General features: G+C 44.0%; 1 protein-coding gene across 2 annotated transcripts in view; it reads left to right on the plus strand.

Annotated features, from left to right (window-relative positions):
* MMP24 (matrix metallopeptidase 24) overlaps window positions 1–19457 on the plus strand; it is a 60850-nt gene that overhangs the window by 35077 nt on the left and 6316 nt on the right. For both annotated transcript variants that reach the window (XM_015408213.1, XM_015408212.1), the window contains exons 5-7: window positions 8400–8561; window positions 9899–10113; window positions 18466–18604. In XM_015408213.1, the coding sequence (XP_015263699.1) occupies window positions 8400–8561; window positions 9899–10113; window positions 18466–18604 (516 nt within the window). The remainder of the gene's footprint in view (window positions 1–8399; window positions 8562–9898; window positions 10114–18465; window positions 18605–19457) is intronic.

Consider the following 19457-nt stretch of genomic DNA (forward strand, 5'->3'; position numbering starts at 1 on the left):
AAGATAACAAACAGGAAGTTGCTTAAATGTTATCAACCTGCCCAAACTACTTATTTATTCAAATATTTATATCCCACTTTTCCCTATGAATCCAGGCAGCTTACAGATCATTCTGAAAAGCATAATGGGGTGTGCAAAAAAAACCCATTATAGTTGATGGGCCCCATAGGCTATAATGGAGAATCAATCCAGGGGTATCTGGGGCTCTGGGGGGGCTGTTCTTTTGACATAGAGGCTCAAAATTTGCAGCATAGCTGCTGGTGCCTCTTTTGAATAAAACAAGTTTCAAAAAGATTGGACCAGGGGGTCCAATTCTATGGGCCCCAGAAGGAGGTACCCCCATCCTCCATTGTTTACAATGGGGGGGAAGCCTTCTCAGTTTACTTGTGAGCTGCAGCTAAAATAGCTGATCTGCGACCTAAAATTTTGGGCGCCAGCACCCCCTAGCACAGTTTAGAGGGAACTCTGTTTATCAGTATATCTAATTTCCAACATAACCTCATCTGTGGATTCTTAAATCCAGATATTAGGGTCATGAGCAGATCAGACAGATATTTCAATGAACTTGAGAGAAGCCCAAGGTTTTCAGAAAAATCTTGTTGGAAGGGTACTAGTTTTGGTGATCCAGATCCTTCTTTATTTAGCAGAGTTCACTTGGCTTTAATGCAGCAGTGCTTGTCCTGAAGCTACCATGTGCTTGCAAGACTACAAAGTTACACAGAGCCATGTTTCAGTTTGAAACAAAATAATCTATTCTAGAAATGCATGCTTGATAGTGAAGGGTAGAGATATAGAGACAGTTCCTATGTTATAGGAGATGGAAGTGGATGCTGAGAGGCATCCTGCTTCTCCATGTTGTGTGCATGAGAGAGAGAGGAGACGGAAGTTGCTTAAGTCTAAAAAGTATTGATCTACACTTCAAAGGGATTCTCAGTGACAGTAGAGTAAACAGGAAGATGCTTAGTGTCTGCCTATATGCCTGCAACTCTGTGGTCACTTGCTTCTGGGGACTGTGATGCTGGGACATCGTATCTGGTACTTCCAACAAATCTAAAATCTAAAAAAGGATGCTGTTAACCCCCTCCCCCCAAATAATAGAAGCAGCACCTGTAGTTTTAAGAAACAAATGCCCTCTGTGGCTGTCGCTAGGCAACCACAAAAGTATTGTCAGCATTCAAGACTTGATTTCTGTCAGTCAAAGGCCGTGGGTGGGGGCAAGGCATTTTCCAGACCTTTGAGGGAGAACTTATTGTGGCCAGGCCTGGCAGCAACCACCAGCCACCCCATGAAAGCTAGTTTGATGATGTGTTTAGAGCTGTAGACTGGGACACCCAGGTTCAAATTCCTATTCTGCTGTGGAAGCTCCCTAGTCAACCTTGGGGCAGTCACACACTCTCAACCTAACTTACCTCATATGGTTGTTCTAAAGATAAAATGGAGTATAATTCTCTAAGCCACTTTAGGTCCCCATTGCAGAGAAAGACAGGGTGTAAATGAAAATAAATATAGTTGAAGATGGAGGGGCCAGATAAAAGGAAGGTAGGTTGGTGGGTGGCAGGCCCGTAGCTACTGTGGGGCCCATGGGGCCTGCACCCCCTGTGATTTTTACAGGTCCCTCCCCAATCCTCGGCTCCACCTCCCTTCCCCCACCACTGCCCTCAGCCCAGCAGCCAGTGACTCCGTGCCGCCTGCTGCTGCCCTGGCCATCCTTGCTGCTGCTGGGAGGTCAGAGTGGAGGGCTGCTGAGCGGGGACACCTGCCCCCCCCCACGCCTCCCTCCTGGGTGCCTGCTTGCCTCTCTCCCTGCCATGGTCAGCTGGGCTCCCTCGAGGAGGATGAGGCGGCACCCTGCTCTCTCCCCTTGCCTGGCCTCTGCCACTGGAAACCAGCCAGGGGCTCCTCTCCTCGTCACCTTGGGGGCAGGTTGCGTGGGGTGGGCTTGGCACTGGCCTTTTTCTCTCCACCCCCACCTGCCACTGCCCTTCTGAGGCCGGTGGCGCTGGCGGGGTCAGCGGTGGGTAATCCTCTCCGAGTCTGAGCCTTTTCCCCTGCGGCAGGAGCAGCAGCCTGGATGCTTGCCTTGCCAGTGTCCTGGACCGGCCCTCTGGCCCCTTCTTCGTCTCCTTTCCCTCACCGTGTGGCCTCCCCCCCCCCAAGCCAAGAGGAAGGGGACATCCTAATATCCGATGCATACATTCAGTATTCTAATATACTATTCTGAAAAAGAAATACACTAAAATATATTAACATACAGAGGATTTATAGTCCTTGTTGAGAATACATATGTGAGGACTATAATATGCAATAAACCACTTGTGTTTATTATTTAGTTATTATTATTTAGAAGTATGAGCATGGCATGGCAGTACCACACGGACAGATGATGGCAGGCCCCACAAAACATTGGCCCCCCGAGCAAAAAGTTGTTAGCTATTGGACTGGTGGGTGGGGAGGAGAGAAGGAAGCAGGGATGGGGAGAGGATGTGGGGCTTCCAAGAGGAGGGAAAGAAGTAATGATGTAGAGACTGAGGTGGCCTGAAGCAGCAGAACAAAGTTTGAGCTCAGTGGCACTTTTGAGACCAACACAGTTTTATTCAGAGTATGAGCTTTTGTGTGCACGCACACTTCTTCACGTACCTCAGATATCTGAAGAAGTGTGTATGCACATGAAAGCTTATACTCAGAATAAAACTTCATTGGTCTTAAGGTACTACTGAACTCAAACTTTGTTCTTCTGCTTAGGACTGTACTGTTAGTATTTTGGGGAGACTGCAAAACATATGGTCAGTCCATAATAAAAGGGTTCACAAATACTATGCAACAATATTTGGCCATCATACAAATCAGTAATTATCTGGACTGTAGGCATCTCAGGAAGACTTGATCAAATGAAAAGATGCTGGTTGTGCATTGCCAACCTTCTACTTAGGCTTTTAAAACTTTTGTAACCGTTCTCTGCATTCAGGTGGGTCAAAGGCTGCCAAAACTAAAAAGGAGAGCAATTAGTGACAACATGCCTTAGTCTCTGAAGTTAAGCTTGTATTAGACATGTATCTTCAGGTCTTTGCATCAGAAAACTCTTCAGTGGCTCTTCACTTCCTTAAGAACGGTTGATTTCTCAAGTTGCTTTAAATAAAAACAGACAAATTAACATTATTCTCATTTAACTATCTGAGGTCTTTCCGCAGAGATGGTTATTACAACAGATAAATCAGCTAGATGCAAATAAAATAATTTTTACCCTTTGTTTTCCTTTCTCTGCTTTGTACCTTCTGTCTCTCTCGTAGGGTTGATATAATAGAATAGAATGATTACCGTGTCAGAACTAGCAATGAATGCAATTAAATATTTACCAAATGCTATATGTATTTAATGAATAAAATGCTGAAATATTGTAGTGTTTAAATTGGGGGGGGGTACCTCAACGGGGTATAATGCCTGAGGGTCCATCCTCAAAAGCATCCATTTTCTCCAGGAGAACTGATCTCTGTGGTTTGGAGATGAGGTGTAATTCCAGGGGATCCCCAGGTCCCACCTGGAGGCTGGCATCCCTACTTTGCTTTTTGCATCCGATGTCTGTGCATGTTCTGTTAAGCCTACCTTGTGATATTCTTGTTTCTCCCCATTTTTTGGTTCTGTCTGGCTTTCAACCATAGTGCCAAACCCCACCCTCCCCAGGATCTGCTGCTCTCCTTTCTACAAGATTCAGATACCTGGAACTTCTCTCTCATTATGTTTTTGCTTCACTAGCAAAGTTTAATGCTGTATAATAACAAAGGTTAAGATTGGCTAGATTTTATTTTATGTAACTATTTGTTTTTGCTGCCACTGTTTCTAAGCACAAGTGAGGTCCATTTTATACCCCACTGACTTTTTAAAAAAGTTTTCTTCTTCATATTACTCCTATTTTGACTAGTCTCCACTCCACACACTCTAACACTTTTAATAGCCTTGTTTCCAAGATGATAGGAGCTGCAGGCTGTGGAAGGTCGGTAGTTCAGCAGTTCGAGACCCGGGTGCCGCATGACGGAGTGAGCTCCCGTCTCTAGTTCCAGCTCCTGCCAACCTAGCAGTTCGAAAGCAAGAAATTGCAAGTAGATAAATAGGTACCACTTCAGTGGGAAGGTAACAGCGTTCCGTGCGCCTTGGTGTTTAGTCATGCCGGCCACATGACCACGGAAACGTCTTCGGACAGCGCTGGCTCTCCGGCTTTGAAACGGAGATGAGCACCGCAACCCTAGAGTCGGATCCGACTGGCTTTCGAGCAAGGGAACCTTTACCTTTACCTTCCAAGATGATAAAACTCATTTGTCAACTATATTCATAACTTCTGATTTGGATTTATTTGCCTTGATCTAGAGATGTGCATACATAACTCTACCAAAGGGAGCTTTGATTCTTGATGGAAATCTTGTTGGTCTTTAAGGTGCTATCGGGTTTGACTCTTGAACTCCTCCCAAGGATGGGGTTTTCCATGAACACAGGGGGGTTTACTTGTAGCACCTGTAGAAGTATGCCAGAAACTGTCACAACTATAAAATAACAAGACACCTTAAACAACAAGGAAAGGTGGGGTATAAATGTTTTGATAAATAAAAGTAATAGACAGTCCTAAACAGACGTACTCTAAGGCTAAAATGTTTTGATAAATAAAAGTAATAGACCATCCTAAACAGACTTACTCTCTAAGGCTATTGAAGTAAATAGGCTTAGAAGGGTGTAACTCTGTTCAGGATTGCCATTTAAATAAGCTGTTTTCCAAAATACAATAGAAGCAAATAGGAGAGATGAAGGAAACCCTTGTACTGTTTTCCTGGACAATTTTGTTGCATGAAAGGAGCCTCTCGATTATTGCATGGCATATAAAAACATTTCTCACATTATGCTGTTGGGCCTCTACAACTGATATGAACCTAGGGTTGCCATTCTCCAGGTGGACCTGGAGATCTCCCAGATTGCAGAGATCAGTTCTCCTGGAGAAAATGGCTGCTTTTGAGGGTGGACCCTATGGCATTATGCCCCACTGAGGTCCATCCCCTCCCCAAGCCCTACCCTCCCCAGGATCTACTGCCAAATCTCCAGGAATTTCCCAACCCTGATTTGGCAACTGTAACCTCATATATGTGAACAGATAAATATATTAAAAGCATGTAAATCCTTGCATTCAAAGTACTACTCATGGAATAGAATGTTCCTTCCCCCCCATTCTTGTAGCAACTCAGTGCACCCCTAAAATCCTGTTGCCAGGAATGGTGCTGGGTGCAGTGATACGGCTTGCAATGGTAGGCATCTACTGGCAGAAAATAAGCATTAGATAAACCTGTGCTTGGGTGGGGGTGGGCCACTGTTGGGTTGCCAACTCCTGGCTCTTGATGGAGTGCCCCTTTCACCACTACTGACCATCAGGAGCCTGGGTGTGACTCTGGATGCCACCTTGTCAATGGAGACCCAGGTTGCGAAGGCTGCTAGGCTGGTGTTTCTCCAACTGAGAGATGTGGCTCCCAAAGGTATGTGGGTCCCTGACCACTAAGGGCCTTAAAGGTCGGAACCAGCACCTTGATCTGGTGCTCCACTGGAAGCCAGTGCAGCTCACACAGCACAGGCTGGATATATGCCATCTGAGGGGGTTCCTGTAAGGACCTGTGCGGCTGCATTCTGGACCTGTTGGAGCTTCCAGGTCAGCCTCAAGGAAAGGCCTGCATAGAGTGAGTTACAGTAGTCTGTCCTGGAACTGACTGTTGCATTGATTACTGTAATGTACTCCGCCATGACCACGTGCGCGACCGCTGGGCCATGCGGTCCGGCCAAACAGCAGAGCTTCGCTTCCAGGAGAACAATAGTCCAGCGGATCCTAGCCCGCACCTATCAGAGGGCCAGGTCCGCGGCCGAGAGCCTATGGGACTCTCGGCCACTGTAAATAGCCTATAGGGCCTTAGTGGGTGTGTTTTAGGTGGTGGGTTTCTGAGCATATAGCCAGCCTGTGAGCCGGCTTACCTTTGTCTTGTTCCTGCTTAATAAAAGTACTTTGCTGAAATCACTCAACGTTCTCAGTACTTTTCAATTACCATGGCTAGGTCAGAGCAGGACAGGTAGGGAGCCAGTTGCTGAACCTGGCGCAGTTTGTTAAAAAAATCTTCTAGTTCCTGTTGTCTGGTGGGAAAGGTCAGCTTTTCCACTGAGGTTTCAGATTTCTGTTTGCTAAGGATTAGTTTAGTTTAAGCATTCTTATTTATGATTCATATTCAGGGATGATTAGAGTTTCTTTCTGACTGACTGCCATATAAGGAGGTTTGCTTTGACTCATATGTCCCTATGTATCCTGCTCATGAGGACCGCAGGTCACCTAATGGAAGTACAGCAGCACACTCTGTATGCACTGCACAAACATCTCCAAACTTTTTAAGCTTTCAGAATGTTACAGATTTTAATTTAAAATACAAAATAACCATGAAGGTAGCATATTCATTTTTCTTGGCAAAGGACTAAAATAAATTGTGATTTTGCATTTTTCATACCTTAACCTGGCACTGCACCTTTAACCAAGCATACTTGCACATAGGGCTGAGCCCTGGAAAGGGAAGAATTCTCATAAAATATTTAGGCACAAGTAATGCTTTTAGGAGTAGAAGTCAAAGAGTGGATGGGCATAGCAAAGGAACAGAGTATGTGGAACCAACAAACCTTCACACTTGAAGTAACTTGTCAAGAACCTCTTTGCTTCTTAAGTTTTAAACAGATAACTGTGCTCAAGGTTTCAGGCTTTTCACCCACAATAGTAGCGACTATAATCTTATTTCTCCTGGAATGAAAGCTGAAATTGTTTTTTAAGTTGGATTTTGAAATGCCATGGTTGGACTGAAAAAGATGATTCCAAATCCTGTAACTATAAACATTTCCAGAGCTTTTGTCACTGCCCTTGATTTGGTATGCCTTACCAAAGCAGTGAAACTATTTTGGAACCACCAAAACCATATCTGTAAAGTGGATTACCTGTTCTTGCTTTCATTGCATGGAGCTACAGTACACTGAGTTTCTATCAATTTCATTCCCAAATCTGACAGCTGCTGCTCTTTCTTCTTCTTCATGAGGTGCGTATGCTTTTCAAGTGTCAAACAGTTATTTGTACTTGAGTCATATTTGTGGACTTGGGTCTCATCCTTTTTCTTTCAAGCTTCTGAAACATATTCTCCCCTGTTTCTCAGAGTGATTCAGCCACCATCTCATTTGCATAGTTTAATAACACGTTGTCAGAAACTTCTTCCAGTTGTCATTGCCATGAGCCCTGTTCTTTAAAAACAACAAAGACGCTTTTGGTGTCTTAAAGACTAATGATTTTATTGTAGCATGAGTTTTCATAGCTAGAACCTACTTCATCAGATCCAGTATCTGTGAGATATGACCCAGGAAATCTGCGATTAGGCTGTCACACAGGTTTTTTTAAGTTTTAATGGTTTGGGTTGGTGCAGGGTGAGGGGACTTAACCCTTTCCCCTCTGCACAATTTTCTCAGTGTTGATTGCTGTCCTCCCCTGCTGCTGCAGTGCTATCTGACCCATAGGGAAAAACATACGTATCTGGGTGCATGATTGAGAACGGGAGAATGCTGTGATGGCAAAGGGGTAACTACTCCCCCCAGCACCGCAGCCCTGATCCAGACCGGGGACCTCAACAGCTGGTTTTAAACTTTAACAAAAGTTAAAGCTTAATAATTTCTCCATGTTATTGGGCCCAAGTGTTTCAGTTAGGAATCCCATGTTTCAAATCACAGCTCACCAAATGGCATTAGGCAAGGCACTATATGTCTCAGCTCTTCTCCTTTCTCTAATATGGAGACAGTAATTCTGATGTACTTTGCACAATATAAGGGCTACTGAAGTTGTGTATATTCAGTAGGGTTGCCAACTGCCTGGAGAGAGAAAAAGCCCTGCCCCTCTTACAGAGGCTTATTGGTGTGGAAATGGGCAGCTGAAGAGTGTCATGACGTGGAGGTAAAGAACATCGCCTGATGAATAACATCCCATGGCACTGTTTCCTCTGGGCTCTTGAAAGCCTTAATGTTAAGCCGCCTTGAGCCTGCTCTGGCGGGGAGGGCGGGGTATAAATCAAATAAATAAATAATAATAAATAAATAAGTGTGTTGAATGGCCAAAACGTACTAGAAAAATGCTGTGCATTATTATTCAAACAGTATGTAAGAGTTGCAGTATATGGGTAAATTAGAGTCAGGTGTTTTCCAGCGCCAGCAAGGCCTCTTTCTAAACGTTTTGGCTGCTGAGCCTTTGTGAGTGCTGGTGAAAGTGGTACTTCAGCACATTCAGAGCCTGTGACAGGTACTTTTAGCATACTGCTGTAACACTAACTGTTACGATCTCATTCTATTGTTGTGCCTGTTCTTTCTAGGAAATGATCTCTTTCTTGTTGCGGTGCATGAACTTGGCCATGCACTAGGCCTTGAACACTCCAATGAACCCAGTGCTATCATGGCTCCTTTCTACCAGTACATGGAAACACACAACTTCAAGCTACCACTGGATGACCTTCAAGGAATTCAAAAGATTTATGGTGAGGCAGTGTCTACTTTATTTAAAATCTCTATCCTGCCCTTTAAGCTCAGGGCAACTTAGGGTGCTGATGTATACTGACACACGCTGTGTGCAGGGAGAGATTGTGATGGCATAAATGTGCATTAAAAATAAACTATACTGGGGGGGGGAGTGCAAGTAACCTCATTCGTTTTTCACTACCAAACTTCTGTTTAGATTTTTGAAAAACCTCTTAAAATGCTCGGGCTCTAGGTTTGACATATCTCCATTTTAAAAAGCAACCAGGGCTGAAGAGCAGCCACCAGGAATGCCTTTCTACCTGCCCTCCATCTTAATATCTGAACAGAGGGCACTCTTAAGAAACTGCCCGCAGGGTGTCTTTGGGTGTTTCCAAATGATGATCCTTTATTTTACTTCGTTGTACGCTGCCTTTCTCCCCAGTGGGAACCCAAAGCAGCCTATGTTGTTCTCCTCTTCTCCATTTTATCCTTATAAGTATCCTGTGAGGTAGGTTAGGCTGAGAAGGTGTGACTGGCCCAAGGTCACCCAGCAAGCTTCCATTGCTGAGTGGGGCTTTAGAGTGGGGTCACTGAGCGGTTGAGCAGGATACAGGCAGTTTTGCTCCTGTAACCACATCGGTTATGGGGAGATTATATTTTTTTCCAATACTTAAATCATGGTACGTTGTTGCTAGTAATGTCCATCCCCTCAGCAAGCACAGTCATTGTATATAGAATAACCAATTGCAACATAGTTGCCTGAGAGCCAGACTACACATTATGGGTGGGCACAGGGAAACCTGTGGCCACTGCCGCCATTTTGGAGGGGAATTCAGCTGTTTCAAAATTGCCATGAGGGCCTGCAGCACAGTGGCACCATGCTGTCTTGTTTCCCCTCCATCTTTTCCAAGTGCCAAAATTAAATTGAAATTAATCCTTTTCTAGTGCGAAACCCCAGCTCTTTCATAACAGCAGTGCATTGTTATTTTTTGATCGTTTTCCTCCATTTTTCTGTTTCCGTTTCAGTACTAGAGCATACATCGTTACTGACAATCCCCCCCTCCCCAGAAAATAACAGCTTTGAAGAGAAGAGCAATAAAAAAGGAGAAAACAGTGAAAAGACCTATTCCACTCAGCATGGTTATCCTACCCACACCAAGAATCAAATACTGTTTACTAAAAATAGTATGAGAAGCACGGGTCCACCGCCAGAGAGCTAGTGGGATTTGCGTTTGTGTAGGAAGTAGAGGATTGTGTTCGGGTCTAGGTAGGAAGTAAAGATCTCTGGGAAACCATTGGGACTCAGTGTTCTGGCTATTCATCAGTGCTTTCCCCCCCCCCTTCCTTTTTTGTCTAGGTCCTCCTGCTGAGCCACTGGAACCCACCAGGCCTTTACCAACCCTTCCTGTCCGTAGAATCCATTCTACTTCAGAAAGAAAGCATGACAGACATTCAAGACCTCCCAGACCCCCATTAGGAGACAGGCCGTCTGCTCCAGGCAGTAAACCCAATATATGTGACGGAAACTTCAATACAGTGGCTCTGTTTAGAGGAGAAATGTTTGTTTTTAAGGTAGTAAAATTGTGTTCCATTGGAACTGTTTCTTTTTGCCATGTATATCCGAGAAGACTCTTTCAGTATTGCTTTCATCTCTGCCGTTATGTAACACAACACCATGGTTCACACAACACCAAATCATGGTTGGGTGCTACACGAATGAGCCCTGTGCTTACACAGTTTCATCTTTTCTACTCTGCGGTCAGCTACAGTGCAATCGTAAGAACACCTTCCTGGGACAGAGAGCCACTAAATAAACCTCAGTAGAATTCCGAGTAGACCTTTTTAGGATTGCTGTCTTAGTGATTTGCAATTTAGCACAAACCATATCCTCATGTAGAATATGAAAAGCTGCTGAGCAGGGCTGGATCAACTGTTATGCTGAGTAAGCTGTTGAGTCTAATTGGGGGCCCTTCTGGACATTTAACTCTGGAAAATGAAACTGGCTGCTGCTTCTTTAAAATTTCCTGTAAGAATATAGTAGCTGTTCTCTCATTAAAAGTTGGCAAAGATGGTTGTTTAGGTAGTGGGGCAGGAATTTCGAATACCAGTAGCAAGGTTAAGAGCTGGTGTACACATTATGCAGAATGAGATGGTAAGCCTGTTAAATGTTGGACTTCACCACTGCGAACTGTGGATATATTTTGAACATCTCCTCCCTTCATGTGTAGATCAGATTTGCCTGGGATCCATTATGAGTTAATCTGGCCCTGCTGCTGAATTTTATTGAAACTGCAGGAATCTGTGAATGTGAAATGGTGTTTGGCCTAGAGAAATGACTTGGTGAAGGAAGAACTGAATGTTAATGTTTTGGCACTTTTGGCCGGTATCAAGGATAGGATAATAATGTGGAGAAAATGTTCTGCTGTGTTACTAATTATGGTAAGAGAGAGAGTGAGAGGGATCTGAAGAGAGAAGGAAAGATGGTGTCAGTAAATGGGAAGCTGCAAAAGGGCCAAGCCTAGAAATAGGAGACTGGGAAATTTGAAATGTACTTTGAGGAGAGGCCACGGCTCAGTGGTGGAGTTCCTGCTTTGCAAGCAGAAGGTCCCGGGTTCAGTTACTGGCATCTTGAGTCAAAACGAGTAAATGATGTGAAAGACCTCCGCTTGAAACCCTGGAAACCTGTTGACAGTCAGAATAGACAATACTGACCTTGACTAACTCAGTCTAGGGCAGCATCAGGTGTGGAAGATCACAGTTCATAATGTAGGGCTAGACATGTATGAAACTGGATTCAGATGTGAGGATCATAAGAGGGAAGAAGCAAGGGAAATAATTTTGGATTATTTCAATGTGGAAATTAACATAACCAAGGAAATGGGGGGATGACGCACAAAAACCAGGAGTCAAGCACTATCTATTATATTACTATCCCACCCTTCCTCCAAAGAGTTAGAGCAGCATTCTCTCTTCCTGTTTTATTCTTACAACTGTCCTGTGATGTGGGATAGGCTGAGAGAAACAAGGTCACCCAATGGGCTTAATAAAAAAGTGGTAATTTGAACCCAAGTATCCCCAATTCTAGTCCAATACTCTAACCACTCCATGACATTGGCATTAATGTCAACTTCATTTTTTGGCAGGGAGATTGAGAGATTTCACCTCTGAGAGATGAAGAGGTAGCTATTACTGTTCTATTTATTTATTTATTTATTTATTTATTAGATTTTTATCCCGCCCTCCCACTGAAGCGGCTCAGGGCGGCTTACAACAATTAAAAACCAGTAGAATTAATGTAGAGGACTAGGACTGGCTACTAAGAGGGTGACAAATATTATTGACTGCCTGACAAGGTCTGGAGGCCACAGTAGGAAGGCTGCAGGCCTAACGTGTCTGGGGAATTATAAGTGCTAGAAGTGTCCAAGGTAAAATGGGGAACTGGAATGCTTAGTGTCTGAGGAGAACATAGACATTGTGGGGATTTCAGAACTTGGTGGGATGAGGATAATCAGTGGGATACGGTGATTCCTGGATCCTGGTTGAAAGGAAAGGGAGGGAATGGTCAGAGGTGGAATGGCTCTATATGTCAGAGAGGGTATACAGTCCAGTAAAGTTAGAATCTAAGAGAAATAGATTCGCTTACAGTAACACTATGGGTGGAAATAGTGGGACCAAAATGAAGCTTAACTCTGGGAGTCTGTTATTGTCCACCAGATCAAAGGATAGAGGATGATTTAAAAATCACAAAAAAATTAAGGAAAACAGACAAATAGCTGTGTCATAATAGGTGATTTTAACTACCCACATATTGATTGGGTCAATATACATTCAGGTCAGGAGGAAGAGATTGGGTTTCTAGATACTCTCAGTGACTGTGCCATTGAGCAGATGGTCACAGAACCTACCAGGGGGGAGGTGATCCTGGACTTGGTCCTAAGTTATGCTCAGGACCTGCTGAGGGATGTAAACTTGATAGCACCAGTTGAGAACAGTGACCATAATGCTATTAAGTTTAGCACTTATGTAAATAGGAAGTTGCCCCAAAAGACTGACACAACCACATTTAACTTTAGGCTGTAACTTCTCTCAAATGAGGGGGCTCGTGAAGAAGAAACTGAAAGGTAAGGTAAGGAGTGTCAAATCCCTTTGGGAAGCTTGGAGACTATTTAAAACTACAATACTGGAAGCTCAGATACAATGTATATTGCAGATTAGGAAAGGTATGAATAGGTATTAAAAAGGCCTGCATGGTTAATGAACAAAGTAATGGAAGCAGGAAGAGGTAAGAAGGATTCCTTGAAACAGTGGAAGGTTAGTCCGAATGAGGTAAATAAAAGGGAGCACAGCCTTTGGCAAATTAAATGCAAGTCAGGGGTCAGACAGGCAAAAAGGGACTATGAAGAACATATTGTAAAAAACATAAAGACCAACAGTAGAAATGTCTCCAAATACATTAGAAGCAGAAAACCAGCCAAGGAAGCAGTGGGGCTCTTGGATGACCGCGAGGTGAAAGAATTACTAAAGGATGATAGGGAAATGGCAGATACGCTGAATGCCTTTCTTGCCTCTGTCTTCACTGTGGAAGATGGTAGGTGCTTGCCCACTCCAGAACCACCAGTTTCAGGAGGGATGTTGAAAGACCTGAGTCAGATTGAGGTGATGAGAGAGGAGGTCCTACAACTGATGGGCAAGTTAAAAACTGACAGAACACCACGCCCAGGTGGCATACATCCAAGAGAACTCAAATGTGAACTTGTGGATCTCCTGACACAAATATGCAATCTATCACTAAAATCTGCCTCCATTCCTGAGGACTGGAAGGTAGCTAATGCAACCCCCATCTTTAAAAAGGGTTCCAGAGGAAATCTGGGAAATTATAGGCCAGTCAGTCTAATGTTGATACTGGATAAATTGGTGGAAGCCATTATTAGAGAGAGAATTTGTAGGCACATTAATGAACAAAAGCTATTGAGGAAGAATCAGCATGAATTCTGTAAGGGAAGATCTTCTCACTAACATTTTGGAGTTCTTTGAGGGGGTGAACAAACATGTGGACAAGGGTGACCAAGTAGATGTTGTTTACCTAAACATCCATAAAGCTTGATAAAGTTCCTTATCAAAGGCTCCTAAGTAAAGTCAGCAGTCATGGGATAACAGGACAAGTTCTCCCATGGATTAAAAACTGGTTAATTTTCAGGAAACAGAGAGTGAGTATAAATGGGCAGTTTTCACAGTGGAAGGTGGTAAGCAGTGGGGTATGGTGCTTTTTAACTTGTTCATTAATGATTTGGAGTTTGGAGTAAGCAGTGAAGTGGCTAAGTTCATGGATGACACTAAGTTGTTCAGGGCAGTGAGAACGAGGGAAGACTGTGAGGTGCTCCACAGGGATCTGTTGAGGCTGGGTGAGTAGACATCAACATGGCAAATGAAGTTCAACATGAGCAAATGCAAAGTAATGCCCATTGGAGCCAAAAATCCTAACTATAAATATATGTTGATGGGGTCCAAACTGGTGGTAAGATAACTGGACAGAGATGACCACATGAACCTGCCTTATACTGAATCAAACCCTTGGTCCATCAAAGTCATTATTGTCCACTCAGACTGGCAGTGGCTCTCCAAGATCTCGGGTAGAAGTCTTCCACATCACCTATTGCCAGCTCCTTTAACTGGAGATGCCAGGGATTGACAGATCCTCTGCCAGTGAGCCAAGTCCCCTTGATCTTGGAGTCGTGGTAGATAACTCACTGAAGATATCAACTCAGTGTGCAAGTCTATAAAAAAGGAAAATGCTATGCTGGGGATTATTAGGAAGGGGATTGAAAACAAATCAGCCAGTATCATAATGTCCCTGTATAAATCTATGGTGCGCCCTCATTTGGAATATTGTGTACAGTTCTGGTCACTACACCACAAAAAAGATACTACAGCATTGGAAAAGGTGCAGAAAAGGGCAACTAAAATGATTAAAGGGATGGAACACTTTCCCTATGAAGAAAGGTTAAAGAGGTTAGGGCTCTTTAGCTTGGAGAAATGACGACTGAGGGGTTACATGATAGAGGTTTACAAAATTATGCATGGGATAGAGAAGGTAGAGGAAGAAGTACTTTTATCCCTTTCTCACAATACAAGAACTCATGGGTAGGGATGGGCACAAGCCAGTTCACGAAGTAAAATTTGTCACAAATTTTGGGCAGTTTGTGGTTTGTGAAGCGATGTTCATAGAAGGGGGACCAGCACAAACATTCCATGAACTTTGGTGCTGTTCGTGGCAGTTCATGAATGGATACATTTCCAGACAGTCTCCACTCAATTAAATTGTTTACAAAACTCCAAAGCAACGGGGTGGTGGAGGAATTCTTCAGCCTTGGAAACACCAATAGGAACCCTCCAAAGCTTAACAGGCACTGCTGGCTGCCAGTATGAGAGTTCCCATTCTGCTCTATAGGATCAGAATGCTATATATCAGCTCAGATCCACAGCCTCTCCTCTGTTGGCTGTTGACAATTAGACAGAGAGACAGGAAACATTAAAAGCAGACTAGCAGAGCACATTCATGTATCCCCTCCTGATTGTGAGTTCCTCTCCCCTGCTGGGGTTTGGGTGTTAGGTAGCCTCAGGGCTGTGAGCCACCATCTCTGTGCTCACAGCGATCAGAGAATCTTAGCTACTGGGTGCCTTGGCTGAGTGAGGACCCACCTTATTTACCCTCCTGACTCTGAACTTGTGTGTGTCAGGTGGACTCAGGACTCATGGCCATGCAAGAGAGGTTGGGCCAGATGACAGCTTTGCATGGCCAGTACTCCAGGGGATCAGTGCCAGCAGTCTCAGGGGACTTGATGAGGTACTCCCTCACCATCACCTCTGCCAAATCCTCAGCCATTGCATGTGTGGCTGCTGCTGCTGACCTTCCGGTTCACTACTGACAACCAGTAGTGGGGCTTCTCCATGTTTGTGCTCTTTGAGGCAGAGGTGCTGGACTGCGGCTCCTCCCCAGCCTTTTCCACCTGCCGTTCCCTCTGGCCACGTCTGTTGGCCTGTAGCCTCTGCTCTTCTTTACAGAGCTCATGCTTCCATTCCAAGAGTGTGTTCAGAAAAGTAATGATGCCTTTTATCTGGGAATCACAGATACAAGCCAGCTTGTACTTCCCTTTATTGCATAGAGGATGCAACTTGGTGGTGATGCCCATCTGCAACCTCTCTGATTGGCCCTGGCCTATGGGAGAACAGCCAGCGCCAGTGTGGAGGTCAGCGCCCGGTACACTCCTCAAATTAGGGGTTGACTTGCCCCCAGGCTGGCCACATGGGTACAGAGCACATTGGTGGTATCTTGGAAGGGCTTGAGGACATGCATCATTTGGGAGAGGGTCATTGGAGCTGATGCTAATCTCCTGTCCCCGTGTAGGATGGTTATGGAGGATGACATCCCATACTGCATTCTCATTCATTCATTCATTCATTCATTCATTCATTGAACTTCTATCCTGCCCTCCCTGTGAGCGGGCTCAGGGTGGGTCACAACAGAAAACCAATACAAAATTCAACATTAAAACTTTAAACATCTTATTAAAAATTACAACTAAAAACTCATAATGTTGTCGAACGCTTTCACAGCCAGAATTCATTAGTTGTAGATTTTCCGGGTTGTGTGGCAGTGGTCTTGGCATTGTAGTACCTGATGTTTTGCCAGCAGCTGTGACTGGCATCCTCAGAGGTATAACACAGAAAGATGGAGTACTCTCTGTGTCAGTGTGAGAAGAAAAATGGCAGGCAGGTAATTTATATCTACTCAGAAAGGTGGGGTAGGAGTTTCCCAGGCTGTGACATGCTAATGGAGGAGCTTTCCCGAGGAGGTTCTTTTGCATATGGATTGGCTGTTGAAATTCTAATCTTATCTCTAGTGCATTTTGTAGAGCATTTTGTGTTTTTCAGAACTGGAAACCATGCCCTATTTATTTTTAAATTCTCTTCTTTCCTATTGAACTGAAATTGTTTTTATGTTTATGAATTTCAATGGCTTCCCTGTGTAATCTGACATGGTAATTGGATGTGTTGTCCAGCATTTCAGTGTCTTGGAATAAGATACTGTGCCTTGTTTGAGTCAGGCTATGTTCAGCCATTGCTGATTTTTCAGGTTGGCCAAGTCTGTGGCGTCTTTCATGTTCTTTTATTCTTGTCTGGATGCTATGTTGTGTGGTCCCGATGTAAACCTGTCCACAACTGCAGGGTATGCGATATACTCCTGCAGAAGTGAGGGGGTCTCTTCTGTCTTTTGCTGATCATAGCATCTGTTGTATTTGTCTGGTGGGTCTGAATACTGTTTGTAGGTTGTGTTTTTTCATATGTTTTCCCATCTGATCACTGATTCCTTTGATATATGGCAAAAACACTTTTCCTGTGGGAGACTGTTTTTCCTCAGTTGTTTCTTTTATCTTTGGTTTAATCGCTATTCTGATTTCATTCTTGGAGTAACCATTTGCTTGAAGTGCATGGTTTAGATGATTTAGGGCACTTTCTTTGGGGGGCCGTTACTCGGACCCCATAAATCCAGTCATCACCAAACTTGGAGGGCATGTAGAGGAGGATGAGGAGGAGCTGGTTTTATACCCCGTTGTTCACTACCCAAAGGAGTTTCAGAGTGGCTTACAATCACCTTCCCTTTCTCTTCCCACACCCTGTGAGGTAGGTGGGGCTGAGAGAGCTCTGAGAAAACTGAGACTGACCCAAGGTCACCCAGCTGGATTTATGTGGAGGACTGGGGAATCAAACCCAGTTCTCCAGATTAGAGTCTGCCACTCTTAAGCACTACACCAAACTGGCTGGAGGTCCCCTGCAATGCCTCTAGTGTGCACAGGGTCCATTCTATACAATTCTGAACACCCTGAACCTGACAGCTATTATTTCCCCAGAAGGAACTTTCCTGGGCTTACCTTCTTTGGGGGGCTGTAACTCAGACTCCATAAATCCAATCCTCACCAAACTTGGAGGGCAGGTAAAGGAGAGTCAGGCAGAGACCCCCAGTTAGTTTGGTGTCTCTAGCACACTGGGGGGCATTCTACTGCATCATGAACCAAACCAGTTCATTTAGTGCCAAAAAGTTCATGACGGTCCATGGTTCACAAAACAGGCACACCACGAACCACAAACTGAACCACATTTTCCCAGTTCGTGCTCATCCCTACTTGTGGGCACTCAATGACATTAATGAGCAGCAGGCTTTGAACAGATAAAAGGAAATACTTCTTCACCCAAAGAGTAATTAACACATGGAATTCACTGCTGCAGGAAGTGGTGGTGGCTACAAGCATAGCTTCATGGGGGGATTGGATAAATATATGGAGCAGAGGTTCATGAGTGGGTATTAGCCACAAGGTATAGATGGAACACTATGTCTGGGACAGTGATGCTCTGAATTCTTGGTACTTGGGGGGGCAACAGTGGGAGGTCTTCTGGAGTTCTGGCCCCACTGGTGGACCTCCTGATGGCACCTGGGTTTTGGCCACTGTGTAACACAGAGGGTAGGAATGGATGGGCCATTGGCTTGATCCAACATGGCTTCTCTTATGTTCCTATGATTCAGGATGATGAAGAGGGGCAGGTCAAAAAAAGAATCAAACTGTAAAGCAGGGAGGAGGAAATGGCTTTTAGAGTATAATGTGGAATAGAGAGGACACAAGTGAGGGAGGGGGATAGCATGGTGTGCAGAACAGCACAGAAGAGCAATTATGGTTTTAGAAGATCAATATGGCAAAGGAGCAGATTTCAAGGTAATTGTATTATGGGAAAGGGAAAGGGCTCTTTGAGCCTGAGACTGATAATTGGAAAACTGAGATCATTTAAAGGTAACTGTAGATCTTGGCTTTTTGCTTTGTTATCAGTTGTGTTGGAGTCCGATGAATGGTCTTAGGAAATCCTTTTTTCTAGGATCGCTGGTTTTGGCGTCTCCGCAACAATCGTGTGCAAGAAGGTTACCCCATGCAGATCGAACAGTTCTGGAAAGGGTTGCCTGCAAAGATTGATGCTGCCTATGAAAGATCTGATGGAAAATTTGTGTTCTTTAAGGGTAAACATTTTTATATTAATTTTATATACATAATGCTGCTGTAATGTGTATCTATCTGAGCAGCAAAGGTGGTTATAATCATCATTTTTATCCAATTTGGTCATAAGAATAAAAAGAAAGCTGTCCTGTTTTGTTGTCTGTTTTATTTTCTGGCTTATGACAAACGATACCCATGGAATATTCGTTACAAAATTAAATTTAAAACTTCATAAAGAAATATGTACTTATGTGAAATGTTATAATTTCATCTTCACAAGTAAACTATGTTTCTGTGTTGGTTTTCATTCAGATTTCAAAACTAGGCGATTATTGAGTTCTGCAGAAGAAATTTTGTAATTGGCTATCTCTTTGAACCTGAAGAAGTAAAACTAATAGATAACGAGTAATTTAACTAGGACAGAAAGACAGGTTTCTTTTGTTAAACTGCTTCTTGGGGCTGTTGGCTTGTTCTCTTGCATCAGTGTCCCAAAATCTTCAGTTTGCCATGAAAGGCCTTTTTCTGGGTTAACTTGCCCCCAGGGGTCTTTTCGTAGAAAAAGAGCTGCAGGAGCTCATTAGCATATGGTATGCTAATGAGCTACTAGGCTATTAGCATACTAGCTCATTAGCATATGCAATGCCCCCTAACATCACCAGAAGTGATGTCAGAAGGGGAAGCAAAAGGGGGGGAAAGGCATCTTCAAAAGCCTTCCCTTGGCGGGGGAAGCGAAGAGAGAAGGGGTTTAAACTCACTAGAGTTGGGCAGCAGAAGGAGGAAAGCAGAAAGGAAAGAGAGAGAGAGTAGAGAGAAGGAATGAAGGAAGGAAAGAGAAGGAAAGAAGGAAGGAAAGAGAAGGAAAGAAGGAGGGAAAGA

The sequence above is a fragment of the Gekko japonicus genome, unplaced genomic scaffold (assembly GCF_001447785.1).
Source record: "Gekko japonicus isolate JY-2015 unplaced genomic scaffold, Gekko_japonicus_V1.1 scaffold211, whole genome shotgun sequence".
Classification (NCBI taxonomy): domain Eukaryota; kingdom Metazoa; phylum Chordata; class Lepidosauria; order Squamata; family Gekkonidae; genus Gekko; species Gekko japonicus.